Here is a 14,203-nt window from a genome sequence, read left to right as displayed (position 1 = left end):
AGTTGAAGTCCATTAACATCTGGGGACCCGACGTTGAGAATCCCTAGCCCAGAGGATCCTGGGTTTTGTGCACCATCACAGCAGCAACTGTTGTGTAACGTAGGGTTCATCTCAGTCATCTCAGTCTTGGGCAGAGCTGTCCTTAGAGAGCCCTGGTGGGGTGTGGGGCCTGGGGCAAATCAGCCAGTGCGGGGCCCCCTTCCAGTTAATTCTAATGGGGGTTAAAAGAGTGGGGCCCAGGGCGGTCGCCCTGCTTGCCATGCCCTAAGGAGGACAGCCCTGATTTTGGGTCCCCAGATGCTGTTGGACTTCAGCTCCCATAATCCCCAACCAAAGGCCACTGAGGCTGGGGATTATGGAAGTCCAATCACATTCGGGGACCCAAACGTTGAGAATCCCTGCTATAATGCATGCACTGCAGCTCAGCTGCTTGGGGGGGGGGGCAAGGTGCTTTTAGTGAGCCCTACTGCACCCCTCCCTCCCTCCCTCGCTCTCCTCTTGAGGTTCTCAGACCCCTAGACGTTGTTGGACTACAACTCCCATCATCCCTATTGTGTCTTAGACCATCTTGCTCTAGACGACCCGGTGCAATGCACTTTTCCAGCAACAAGTGCTCCTAGATTCTCTGGGATTTCCACATCCCCCCCGTCACATCTGGCGAGTTTTTCTTCTCCTCGAGGCTTTAAAGAAACAAACCAAGAAGCACCCCACTCCCTGCCCAAGGATCTTGCTTCAGGGAGGGGAAACGAGGCCCAAAGAAGCACATCCTCATGGTGAAAAAAGGAGGAGGGCTCGTCCGGGATTTGAACCCGGGACCTCTCGCACCCTAAGCGAGAATCATACCCCTAGACCAACGAGCCAGCTGCAGGGCTTGGCTGCCAGCTGTTTCCTCGAGGCTGCAACGCCCTCCGATCGCGGCCTGCCCGGCCCGGGTGGGTGTGGCCAAAAACATCCTCCAGACTCCAGAGCGAGGAAAGACGGGCACGCGCCAGCAGCAGACTCGGCCGCCGGGCTGGTCTGCGAGGTCGCAGCCCGCAGGCGGACGGAGAGCCCTTCCCGAGGCGGAGCAGCAGCAGCCTCCCGAGAAGAGCGTCCCTTGGGAAGCTCGCCTGGGCTCCAGCCCGCCCGCCCGCTCGCTTCTTTCCAGGCGGCGCGTCCTCGTGGAAGGCTCGCGCCCTCAGTCTGCAGGCCGGCTGGGGGGTCCGCATGCAGCGGGCTGCCCCCAGAGGTGCGGTGGACTACAGCTCCCACCATCTCCAGCCACAGTGGCTGAGGATGCTGGGAGTTGCAGCCCACCAACATCTGGGGGCGGGGGACCCCCGTAGGAGAACCCGTCGAGGATTTCTGCCCTGCTTAAAGGCAGCTCCCAGAACGATCAGACACACGTGCAAGGCGAGAACAGCACTCAGACATACCCAAGGGCGGCAAAAGGACCAGGAGAAAACCAGTATTAGAGCCGCGGAACAGAAGGCCGTCGCCCTCTCCACATCTATATATCTCTATCTCTCTATCTACATCTATATCTCGCTATGGTGTGTGAGCATAAAAATAGTCGCATTAGCACAGAGTTCCACTGATCTAATAGAAACTCTTGACACATAAAGAGGAAGAAAGAGAGAGCTGTCAAGTGGGGGTGGGGCATGAGATGCAAGAGGTATAGCCTGTGACAATTCTGTGTCAGTTGTCAATGTATTTGGAACTGTTTTGTGACTGGTTTAAAATGCAATAATTGGGGATAACAAGAGCTTCCCGAGTTAATGAACCTTGCAGTGCAACAAGAAACCATTGTCACAACCCAAGCCTTAGCAGATAGAATCAAACTTCAAGCTATGCATCATACAGCTTGCATCATATGCATCATAATAAGAACATGATAAATAATGATAACAACAGTCCTGCTGCTGGATCAGGCCCAAAGAAGCCCATCTAGTCCAACATCCAGTTTTGCACAGTGGCCCACCAGATGCTGTTGGAAGCCACAGGGAGGAATTGAAAGGGGCGTGCCCTCTCTCCTGCTGCTACTCCCCTGCAACTGGTACTCAGAGGCATCCTGCCTTTGCAGCTGGAGGTGGCCCACAGCCCTCCGACTAGTAGACATAAGACATTGATAGACCTCTCCTCCATGGAGTTATCCAAACCCCTCTTAAAGCCATCCAAGTAGTTGGCTGTTACCACATCTCATGGCAGAGAAGAGCCACAAAATGTGTTGGCATCATATCGCCCTATCCATCCCCAGCACAAAGCATCCCTCCAGTGACTGTTGCTGGTGTCTATCTTATGTCTCTTTTTAGATTGTAAACCCTTTGGGGACAAGGAGCCATCTTATTCATTTATTATTTCTCTGTGTAAACCTCCCTGAGCCATTTTTGGAAGGGCGGTATAGAAATCGAATAAAAAAATAAATAAAACATATAATATATATTTGAAGAGTTTGTTTGAGGATTTGTTTGTGCAAAATAAAGTCATATTTCACTATTACCTACAGATATCACATTTTGCATAAGCAGTACTGTCACTTAAATTAGCTGAATGCACTACTTTTTCACACCAGAATATTCAGGGTGAAAAGTTTAAGTACCTAGTTTTGTGTTTTTATAAGAAATCCTGAATATGTCATTTTTAACTGTTGTTCTCAGCAGGTTTTAACACTCAATAAGCAAACATGGCATCATGCCCCAAAGAAGCAGAAGATCTTTCTCAGATTCAAATATATGATGATTCAGATTCACTATGTGTGGTAATTGTTCAATAAAACGAATAACATTAGAAGTTGAAATCCTACAAATTTAAAAGTGTTCTTGTACTTCCCTTAAGCAAGCACTAAGAATTGCCATTACATCTATGTCATGTCTTGAAATGTCCTATAAGTGTATTTTACACAAAATAACATTGCTTAGTCAACGACAGACCTCACCTGCCAGTACAAGGGTTGCCAACCTGAGGTACTTCAGATGTTGCTGAACTACAACTCCAATCATCCCCAGCTACAATTTATTGTGACTGGGGGTGATGGGAGCTGTAGTTCAATAACATCTGGAGTGCCACAGGTTGGGAACCCCTGTGCTCGTAGAGAGATAATCCTCCCTGCAAGGAGAAAAAGAGCCCAACAGGGAATTGACTGAACAAGAATCTTCCTCTCTGTTGTGATTGATAGATAGATAGATAGATAGATAGATAGATAGATAGATAGATAGATCTTTTAAAAACTAGCACATTAGGGAGAAGTATTATAGCTCAGTCCTTTCCCTGTTAGGCTACTTTTCTAGTTGCAGGGAGTTTTCTACAAGGTGCACATTCACAAACAGGATTCCTCGACCCATCCCCCCAGCTCCACACCCCCGCCCCCTATTTCCTTCATTATCTCCCTCACTCCAAGGGGCCACCAGGGAGAGGGGCGAACATGGCCCCCTCTCCCCTAGCTACGCCCCTGCTCCCCCCCTCCCCGGGTGCAGTGCTTCTGATCTAAGAACACCTCCAGCCCCTGTGGTGGTTATTTTAAAACCAGATTCCTCAGTCTTGGGTCCCTAGATGTTGTTGGACTACAATGCCCATCATTCCCAGTCATATCCCAGCCTTTGGCCATTGTGGCTGGGGATGATGGGAGTTGTAGTCCAACAACATCTGGGGACCCAAGGTCGGGAACTCCTGATTTAAAATATACAGTGTATGTTTCAGAGTATACAGGATATAGGTTGTGATTCTATGCACACTTAGGATCAAGCTAGACCTGATAGATAGGTAGGTAAATAAGATATCTTGCATCAGGTCTAGCTTGAACCTAAGTGTGCATAGGATTGCAACCCAATCCTATCCATGTGCACTCTGAGAAGTCCACTGATCAGTGGTTTTATAGGAATTACTCTTAAGTTAATGTGTATAGCACTGAGACCTTAAACAGCCCAAGAATACAACCAGGAGCAATCCTGGTGCAAGAGGCATTTTGTGTTAATTATGGTAGTCTGCAAACTGTGGGAGCTATCGTATAAAACAGCTACCAGTGCATTTATTTGCAAAATTTGCAAGCTTGTCTTTACTGCATGCAACCTTTGTGGGGAAATGGGATTTTTAGAAACTAGAATTGGACAATGGACTTTAACGTTCTCTCATTCATCTTTATCTCTTTCTGCTTCCTGGTGAGACAAGATTAGGGTTCATCCAGAATTTGAACCCGGGGCCTTCCACATCCCATGCAAAAACCATACCCCTAGACCAACAAGGCATGTTTAGTAAACTCCTTCTGTATGTCATTTTTCAGGCAATGCTGGTAATTGCAGTCTCAAATTACATGTTCTGTATGTGGCCAAAAAGAGCTAGGTTACGTGCCAGCCCCATATGGCTGTTGCATACACATTATTTGAGAGCAACCTGGGACCTTCTACATACAACCGCCCTGAGCCATTTTTGGAAGGGCAGTATAGAAATCAAATAGATAAATAGATAGATAAATAAATAAATAAGTAAATAATACAAAGCAGATGCTCTTCCACTGAGCTACAGCCTCCATCCCCAAGAACAGGAAGATTATTAGTCAGTCTACATTTTGGCTTGTGAAATATCGTGGATCTTTGCTTCTGTCAAACAATGTTGCAGAGTATGGAATTATTCCTGTGGAAACCAACAAACACCCAAGCAGGGCAATGCCTTTACTTAGACCACCGAAAATGTCACAAAGTTACGAGCAAGCTTTTGAGCTCAACAGAACACTTCTTCAAGCTGGATGTTAAACATAAGGTGGGGGGGTGGGAACTGAGCAAGACAGAAAAGCCCCACAGGCTGCAGTTTGGCACCATCTTCAAATGGAGTGCCGGATGTTTTATGGAGTCTTAATTTGTTTCGCTTCTGCTAGATTACAAGACAGACTAACTTGGATGGTGGGCTACCGGAACAAAGAAAGGAAACTGACTGTTCCCTGTTTATTTAAGCCCAGCAGTTGCCTGGATTGCTGATCAGAAGCCATATGCAAGGCAGACCTGGCCAGGGGCACAGGAACATAGGAAGCGGTCTCCTATCGAGTCAAACCCTTGGTCCATCTAGCTCAGGCCTGCTCAACTTCGGTCCTCCTGCAGATGTTGGCCTACAACTCCCATAATCCCTGGCTATTGGCTACAGTGGCTGGGGATTATGGGAGCTGTAGTCCAAAAACAGCTGGAGCGGGGGCCTAAATTGAGCAAGCCTGATCCAGCTCAACGTTGTCTACACTGACTGGCAGCAGTTCTCCAGGATTTCAGGCTGGAGTCCTTCCCAGCCCTACCTGGAGATGCTGCCAGGGATTGAACCTGGGACCTCCCACATGCCAAGCTGATGCTCTGGCAATGAGCTACAGCCCCATCCTCCCAAATCAGACCTGTGTGCATTCTGATTTTAGTTGGTCCTAATAAAGATATTAACCTACATTGGCTCAGGGATTTCTTTCCTAATGGACCACCAGGGCTACATAAGACTTCTGTGTGGAAATCAAGTTTCCACTCATGTGATGGGGGCGTCAGAGAGGGAGGGAGGGAGGGAGGGAGGGAGATGTTTCCAGGGAAGGGAAGCATGGGCTGATCCTGATCGTGCTGCCCTTGGCTGGGGGATGCCTTGCCCTCTGCAATCCCAAAGCGTCCCCACAATCGGCTCCAACCTGCACTGCAAACAAGATTACCCTCTCAGAGAGGTTTATGGGACAGAAGGTAAGGATCTTAGAAGCCCTTAATCCCCAGGTTTGCCTCTGAGATGATCAGGATTAGTGCTTGATCCCGGCTTGAGCCATTAAGTGGATTTCCCCCTCTGGCATTTTATAATAGGAGGGATGGGCCCCCACGGGCAGGCTTTGCGTGGCAGTCCCGGCGCGAGGGAGGATGTCCGGAGAAGAAGATTTCTACCTCTTTGAGAACATCTCCAAGGTAGGGCCCTGGGATGGCCCCCAGTACCACATTGCCCCAATGTGGGCCTTCTACTTCCAGACGGCCTTCATGGGCTTCGTGTTCTTTGCCGGCACGCCGCTCAACGCCATCATCCTCATCGTCACGGTCAAGTACAAGAAGCTCCGGCAGCCGCTCAACTACATCTTAGTCAACATTTCCTTCGCCGGGTTCCTCTTCTGCGTCTTCTCGGTCTTCACGGTCTTCCTCGCCAGTTCCCAGGGCTACTTCTTCTTCGGGAGGCACATCTGCGCCCTGGAGGCCTTCCTGGGCTCTGTGGCAGGTAAATACGCAGGCCCTAGAGAAACGGGGACAGACGTATGGGCAGCAGCGGGCTCCCACAGGGAGGGCCAGGAGGTGGGGGCCAATTCCCAGAAGCCACTGCCAGCGCCGCGGGACTGAAGGAGGGAGAGCCTTCGTGCTTGGGCTCCAGCGTCGCGGCTGAACCCAAAATGCAGCAATGAGCCCGCATCACGTGTCTAAGAGAGAGTCACTTCTCCTTGAAGGCATTCTAGAATCTTCTCATATAAGGAAAGACGTGATCTAGTTTCTCACAGAATCGCCTTGGGGGGTCGGAGTGGGACTAAAGTCCGTGTAGATCAGCGGCCAGTCAGATGCCTCTGGGAAGTTCACAAGCAGATTGTGAAGGCAACAACCCTCCAGAACCTGAGGGGTATACTTGTGGGCCGTAACTCAGAATTTGGCTTTTAAAAAGCCAGATTGGCAACCCAACGTGGTTTATCTCCAGGAATCTGGTGTTCAGAGAGATACTGCCACTGGACTTGGAGGCTCTGCTTAGCCGTCCCAGTTCATAGCTGTCCATAGGCCTCTCCTCCATCAGTTTGTCTAACCCTTTTAAAAAGATATCTGTACTAGTGGCCGTCAACAGCTCTGCTTGAGATAGCAAATTTCATAACGTTTGGGACAAAGGGCCATTTTGTCACGCCAGGTAAATTGTGGTGAGAACTTTCTGTGGTTGTTGAAAAGTGGCATGTGAGTCTTTTTGATGAGAGGTTCAACAGAAAGCGTCTTGGGAAGGTGTGGGAACCTTGGCCCAGACACTGACTGGAAACGACTCTCTAGGGTTCAGTCAGGGAGCCTGCCTGACTCCCAGCCCTGATAGAGATGCTGCCCGGGATTGAACCGGGGACCTTGCAAAGCCGATGCACTTTCACAGAGCTAGAGTCCATACCAGTTCCAGGCGAGCAGCAGCAGGAGAGAGAGCATCGTGCCCTGCGCTCTTGCCTGTGGGCTTCTCAGAGGCATCTGGTGGGCCACGGTGGGAAACAGGATGCTGGACTGGATGGGCCTCCTTGGGCCTGATCCAGCAGGGCTGTCCTTAGGTTCTTCTCCCTGTATACATCATGCACTAGGCAAAGAAGTCCTTCCTTTTCTTTGTTCTGAGCGCCATAAGAACCCGCCCAGATCAGCTCTCAAGCCCCGCTCTCTGGCTTTCAGTGCATCCCTATTGTCATTCAGAAGGAACCCAAATGCATTTCCATGGTTGTTCTCTGCCATTCGTTTAAATATGTCCTGTGAATCACAACTCCAGTCAGCCAGGGGTCTAGAATACAGGAAGAAACTCAGCCTTGGAGCTCTGAACACAGGAAGAGCCAGGAGCGTGTCCACAGAGCACAGCCACATCCAGGCCATCAGGAGCTGGTATCGGGGCCCCACCACACAATCCCCGCCTCACGCACTGATTTAACCCTGTTTTCCAACCACAGGAGAAGGCCTTAAGCCCACACTGTGTTTGACGCATGTGCAATCGATGTACAAGGAACGCACCCAAATAGATCTGTACATACAAGTTCTTCACTCAGGATGCTCAGCACATGTGCCGTAGTCCACTCCCTTTCGGTGATGCCCTGCATTTGAGGGGGGGGGGCCTGTCCCATGCTGATTTTTAAAAAATGAACACAGGTACAACCATATTCACACAAAAACATGCCCTTGTCTACGGACACCTCTACGCACACAGAGAAGGGGGTGTCTGGATTTGACTTTCGTGCTACTGCGATGGTCTGGAGTGCTACGGACAGTGAGCACGGAACAAGCCCAGAAGAGGTCAGGTTGCCACTGGCAGGGCCCTGCTGGGTCCAGCCACGGAGAAGACCGCTTTGCTCCTGTCTGTGGGTCTTTCCTTCCCCAGGTCTGGTCACCGGCTGGTCCTTGGCCTTCCTTGCCTTCGAACGCTACATTGTCATCTGCAAGCCCTTTGGGAACTTCCGCTTCAACTCCAAGCACGCGCTGCTGGTGGTGGCGGCCACTTGGTTCATCGGGATCGGGGTCTCCATCCCACCCTTTTTTGGGTGGAGCAGGTGAGGTGCTGCTGCGGCAAACGCTCAAAGCAGGAGTGCTTGAGGAGGGCCCCCCCACACACACACACCCCTTGATTCGGCCTGCATGAAGTCCCCCCTTCCCAATCCCCAAAGAAAACATTCTTCCCAAGTGGCGGGGGTGGGTCGGGGTGGGGGCAGAATCCCATAGAGCGACTGCGCCTCTTCTTTCCAGCTGCCATTTCCAGCTGAGGAGGCGGCTGCTGCTGCAGGGGGTGGTTGCTCAGAACTGCCCCGAATGACTGTCCATGTTCGCTGTCGCGCCTGGCAGGCAAGTCCTTGAATGGTCTGCCTGCCGCTCACACACCCATCTGTGGAATCACCCACTGCTAGGAAGGAGCCCCCTAGCCCCAGAGGGGGCGGCCCCTTGGCATGGGAGGATATTGGGGGTGCGGGGGGGTTGCTTAGTCAAGTACCCCTGCTCCAAATGCATGCTCCCATCCCTACTCGCACCAAAGGGTGCTGGTGGGACAAAGAAGGAAGGCCCATTCTTCCTTTGAACATGTATTTTACGTATTTATTTTTATTTATTTGATTTATATACCACTCATCCAAAATGGCTTCATAGTTGGATCAGTCTCACCCAGCCGCCATTCGGATCAGTCTCACAGGGCCAGATTCTGATGTGCTGAGGCCCTAAGCTACATCAAACTTAAAAGGCTACAACATGTTAAAAAAAAAATTATGCTAACGAAAAGGGCAATGGAAAATAGAAATAAAAAAGGTTGGTTTTTACTTGGCAGAGATACTATGAGAAACTGATAATCTAACAAAAACAGTTATCTTTCAGTAAGCCTATTTGCATTAGAAATACCTTTACATGAAAATGCATCATGTAACTCTTGAAATTTAGTCCCTCTCTCTCTCCCTTTTAAAACCCAGAGGTTCCTCATAAAGTAAAGCCCTAATCTGTAGCTTACTTAGTTTGTGCCTAAATCTGGCACTGGTCTCTCTCTCTCTCAAGGGAACAAACAGCTTCCCCCACCCTCCCTGTTTCCTAGTCTCTGCCTAATTTCAAAAGGCACCTCCCTCTCTCTGTCCTCCTCCCACTCTCTGAAGGGCATGGTCTTCCAGAGGCTGGAGAGAGATTTCCAGCCACTCAGAGCCATCAGGGGTTTCCCCCTTCCATCAGGTGCCTGGTGAAGCAAGAAGCTCAGTGCAAGGCCCCTCACAAGAATTAAGACAATTACCCAACTCCCATCAGCAACATGGGTACCATGCTCCTTTACCCCTGCTAGCTCAGCAAAGGGGCAGCCCTTTAAAGTGGCGGTTCTCTTTTTGGAGCTCCATTGAGCTCCTCTCCATCCCCAGCACAGCATCCCTCCGGTGGCTGTGGCTGGTGTCTGTCATATGTTTCTTTTTTAGACTGTGAGCCCTTTGGGGACCATTCTATTCATTTATTTATGTCTATGTAAACCACTTTGGGGACTGTTGTTGAACAGCACTATGTAAAGATTCCTTGTAGGATAGTGTAGTAGGGTACAAAGAGATCATGCTGGGCGGCTCCAGTCCTGAGTACACATTCAGTGAACACCAGAGACAAATGGCCCCTGGTGAGCCAAGAGGGGTTGCCCCCCTACACAGAGGGAGGGTGGGCTGCTCTCCGCAGCCTCCTTCTTGGCCAACAGCAGCCAGCGGAGACCCTGCCCTGGCCCACCGCCTGGCTCTCCTGCTCTCTTTCCAGATTCATCCCAGAAGGGCTGCAGTGCTCCTGTGGCCCCGACTGGTACACGGTGGGGACCAAATACAAGAGCGAATATTACACCTGGTTCCTCTTCATCTTCTGCTTCATCGTGCCCCTCACCCTCATCGTCTTCTCCTACTCGCAGCTCTTGGGAGCCCTTCGAGCGGTAAGGACCAGCTGCAGAAAGGTCATCCATGCCAGAAAGGGCATCCTCCGAGAGGTCTCAAGGGCAGCATAAGAACATCAGAACAGCCCTGCTGGATCAGGCCCAAGGAGGCCCATCTAGTCCAGCATCCTGTTTCACACAGTGGACCACCAGATGCCTCTGGGGAGCCCATAGGAGCAGGAGTTGAGGGCGTGCCCTCCCTCCTGCTGTTACTCCCCTGCAACTGGTACTCAGAGGCATCCTACCTCTGCGGCTGGAGGTGGCCCACAGCCACCAGACTAGTAGCCACTGATAGACCTGTCCTCCATGAATTGGTCTAGCCACCTAAGCCCCTTTTAAAGCCATCCAAGCCAGTGGCCATCACCACGTCCCGTGGCAGAGAATTCCACATGTGGATGATGCGTTGTGTGAAAAAGTACTTTCGTTTGTCAGTCCTAAATCTCCTGGCAATCCTGCCAGGATTGAATATGAAGCATTTATCAGGCTGACCTATGGCGCAATTTCACACCTGTGGTGGATTATGCATGTGTGCAGTTACTCAAGAGCACAGTTGCACAAGTTCAAACATTATGCAAACAGAGTTGCACCACAGTGCACCTGTTTTTATAGTTGTGCCACAGCACTCTTCTTGCACAACTGCATAAATGTTGTGTTTCTCCATGCATGTAACGTTCCACAGTATGTCAGCCAGAGCATCCTGTGTCCATGTAAGAACCAAAGTACTGAAATAACTCTCGATCCTGGGTTTATATTTTAACTGATTCGTTTTACTGCCTTGAATAGAAAGGCTAGATCAGATCCTTTCCAGATATGGGGGTCATACTTTGGATGGGTCCCCCTCCATGTGTGAGGCCTAGGGCAATTGCTCCACCCTCCACAAGAAGGCCTTGGCCACTGTGCAGACGTCAGCCAGTGTTCAGGAGGGCTTTATTCCAGGAGCTCCTTCCAGCTCAGAAGGAGACAAGAGAAGCCTGCCTGCATCAGTCAATGGCCCATCTCGTCCAACGTCCTAATTTCAACAGCAACCAGCTGCAGAGTTTTGGGAAGCTCCCAAGCAGAGCATGAAGGCAACAGATACCTTGCAGCAACTGGAATTCAAATGTTTGCTGCCTCTGATCGTGGAGGTTCCATTTAGCACTCTCGGCCAATAGCCATTGATAGGCCTCACCATTCCTCTATGAAAAATGTGCCTAGCCCCTTTCGAAAGCTATCTAAGCTAGCGGCCATCACCACATCCCATCCCAATGAATTCCGGTGAATTCCATTGTGTGAAGAGGGCCCTTCTTTTGTCTGTCCTAGATCTTTTTGGAACATCCAGTTCCAAACAGGAGATCTGGTCTTGTAGCAAGCATGACTTGTCCCCTTAGCTAAGCAGGGCCCACCCTGGTTGCATATGAATGGGAGACTAGACATGTGAGCACTGTAGGATACTCCCCTCAGGGGATGGAGCTGCTTTGGGAAGAGCAGAAGGTTCCAAGTTCCCTCCCTGGCAGCATCTCCAAGATAGGGCTGAGAGCAATTCCTGCCTGCAACCTTGGAGAAGCTGCTGCCAGTCTGGGTAGACAATAGTGAGCTAGATGGACCAATGGTCTGACTCAGTCTATGGCAGCTGCCTATGTTCCTCCACCTCCTCCTTCCAGCAAGATGTGAAACTCAGATTCCTTTTCCTTTTGCTATCTAGCCACCTTTCCCCTATTTTTTCTATATAAAGCATTTGAGATTTGTTGTTGTTGTTGTTGTTGTTGTTGTTGTTGTTGAAAAGTGGTATATAAATGTTCATAGTCATCCTCATCATGGCCCATTGAACAAGCATCTGCAGTCTCTCTCTGTCCGCCTCCCCGCTCCCACCCCACAGCCACCTATGACCCCCATGGCCCATTAGCAAGCCATCAAGCCACACCACAGGAAAGCAGGGTTCCTCCCCTCCTTTGGGTGGCCCCCTAAAGAGATCTCACACCTGGTCGTCCCCCCCGACAGGTAGCTGCCCAGCAGCAGGAGTCTGCCACTACCCAGAAGGCTGAGCGGGAGGTGTCCCGCATGGTGGTCGTGATGGTGGGCTCCTTCTGCCTCTGCTACGTGCCCTACGCGGCTCTGGCCATGTACATGGTGAACAACCGGGACCACGGCCTGGACCTCCGCATGGTCACCATCCCCGCCTTCTTCTCCAAGAGCGCCTGCGTCTACAACCCCATCATTTACTGCTTCATGAACAAGCAGGTGAGTCCCAGCTAGCCAGCCTTCCCTTTTGGGAAACGCAGCCCGAGGGGAGGGGGATTCGGATCGGGCCTGCAGCATGATGAGCGGGGGACTTGACCTTCTCCCACCTCATTACCTGGCTTAGATCACCTGAGCTGCTCTCAGCTATGGACAGGAACTTACGGATACAATTTCCTAAGTTGGCTATAAGGCTATAATTCACCAGTCCAAAGATTCCAGCCTTTGGTTTGTAACGGTGGCTAGCCAGATGAGCATAGAGCAGGAATCCCCAACCTTGGGTCCCCAGATGTTGTTGGACTACAACTCCCATCAGCTCCAGCCTTCAACAATTGTGACTGGGTGTGATGGGAGCTGTAGTCTCACAACATCTGGGGAACTAAGTTGTGTTCCCTGTAATAGGGATTCCCAGATGTTGTTGACTACAATTCCCATGATCCTGAGCTGCAGTGGCCAAAGGCTATTGCAGCTGGGGATAATGGGAGTTGTAGTCCAGGGAACACTGGACTCAAGGATGGGAACCCGTGCCATAAATAATAATTAATAGACTACTTCTCTCTGCTCCTCCATGAAGTTATCGAATCCCCTTCTAAAGGCCTCTAAGTGCTTGGCCATCCCCCACATCTTGTAACAGCAAATTCTGCCACTTGGTTTTGCACTGGGGGGAAGACAGTTTCCTCTTGTCTGCCCTGAATCTCCTGCTGATTATTCCAAACAATCCTTTGTTCCAGTTAGAGAGCCCTTGAATCAGATTATCTTGCCTCCCACCCGCCCTCCTGTTATGCTGACTTTTAAATCTGTGGCGGCTGGATTTTTTCAAACTATTTTGTGCTTTAAACTGTTCTTGCTTCTGGTATAATTGCACTTGTTTGAATCTGTGAGTTGCCTTGTGGAAAGTTTATTTTTAAAGTGCGGTTGAAATGTGCCCGACCAATAGAAGGATAAACAAATAAAAGAGGCTACCAACCTCTCTGAGCGTTGCCGAAAAAGAACGTGTCTCTCCCTTGGCGGAGGGGGTGGCCTGAAACGAAAACCGGGCGGTGTCATTTTTAGAGTCTTGTTTTTCATTTTTGTGTGAACCGCCTTGGGGTTGTTTTAACAATAAATCAAGAAAATCACTTCGGGGCCTCTGCGTGACAGGCAGGGTGCTGGACGTGGGGACCTGTGACCCATCTGCTCCAACTAGATGTAAAGTATGTCTGTGTGTGTCTCTCTCTCTCCCCCACCGTTCCTGCCTAGTTCCGCGCATGCATCATGGAGACCGTGTGCGGCAAACCCATGACAGACGAGTCCGATGTGTCCAGCTCGGCCCAGAAAACAGAGGTTTCGTCTGTGTCCTCCAGTCAGGTCAGCCCCAACTAAGACGACGGTGCCACGCCGGGGTCCCACGGAGCACAGAAGCACCCCCACCAGCCATAGCCACGATGCCCACGGGGCAGAGGGAGTCACACAGGTGCCACAGCTCTCCAGGAGGGCAGAGCCTGCTGCCCACGCCTGCTGCCTAACCCTTGGACTTCAGTACCCAGTGAATTTGGTCTCTTGGCATTTCCACGGAGAAGCAGGCTGGCTTTCTGATTATGGCAACAGGGAGAACCGTGCCGAGGTGGGGGCGCTCACTCCTCGAGCTGCCTTGCTAGGAATCTCAGTCGGGAACTCACTGATCCTTCCGCTCCTGAGCCTCCGAGTATCCCTGGAACCCCATGATCCATTTTGGCCCACTGCTGGCTAAACGGCCCAGTTTGCTCCTGATTCAGTAGTTCAAGAAGCTAGACGGTCAGACACAAGCATGGTTTGATCTCCCAAGTCAACCCTGCTCCAAAGCTGCCCTGTAGTGTAGACCACAAATCCAAAGAGCTGGGTGGCAGAAGGAAAGGATGGTGGGCAGAAGAGGTCCAAGGAA

The 14,203-nt window shown here is 50.7% G+C and overlaps 1 protein-coding gene and 1 non-coding gene across 2 annotated transcripts; one reads left to right on the top strand and one right to left on the bottom strand.

The window, feature by feature from the left end:
• Positions 1 to 788: 788 nt before the first annotated feature.
• TRNAP-AGG (transfer RNA proline (anticodon AGG)) lies at positions 789 to 860 on the bottom strand. Its single transcript has one exon. It is a non-coding gene; the product is annotated as a tRNA-Pro (tRNA).
• A 4,977-nt stretch (positions 861 to 5,837) lies between these two features.
• On the top strand, positions 5,838 to 13,665 carry OPN1SW (opsin 1, short wave sensitive). The gene is made up of 5 exons (XM_053256324.1): positions 5,838 to 6,183; positions 8,053 to 8,221; positions 9,924 to 10,089; positions 12,067 to 12,306; positions 13,543 to 13,665. The coding sequence occupies exons 1-5, from the start codon at positions 5,838 to 5,840 to the stop codon at positions 13,663 to 13,665; spliced, it is 1,044 nt and encodes a 347-aa protein (XP_053112299.1).
• Positions 13,666 to 14,203: the final 538 nt, after the last annotated feature.

Source organism: Hemicordylus capensis, chromosome 5 (assembly GCF_027244095.1).
Source record: "Hemicordylus capensis ecotype Gifberg chromosome 5, rHemCap1.1.pri, whole genome shotgun sequence".
Classification (NCBI taxonomy): Eukaryota; Metazoa; Chordata; class Lepidosauria; order Squamata; family Cordylidae; genus Hemicordylus; species Hemicordylus capensis.
Note: the sequence above shows the minus strand (reverse complement) of the source record. Positions and strands in the feature narration are given on the sequence as shown.

Coding starts and splice junctions, on each gene's coding strand:
- OPN1SW (XM_053256324.1), top strand. CDS start 5,838: ATGTCCGGAGAAGAAGATTTCTACCTCTTTGAGAACATCTCCAAGGTA. Junction 6,184..8,052: donor CTTCCTGGGCTCTGTGGCAG/GTAAATACGCAG, acceptor TTCCTTCCCCAG/GTCTGGTCACCGGCTGGTCC. Junction 8,222..9,923: donor CCCTTTTTTGGGTGGAGCAG/GTGAGGTGCTGC, acceptor CTCTCTTTCCAG/ATTCATCCCAGAAGGGCTGC.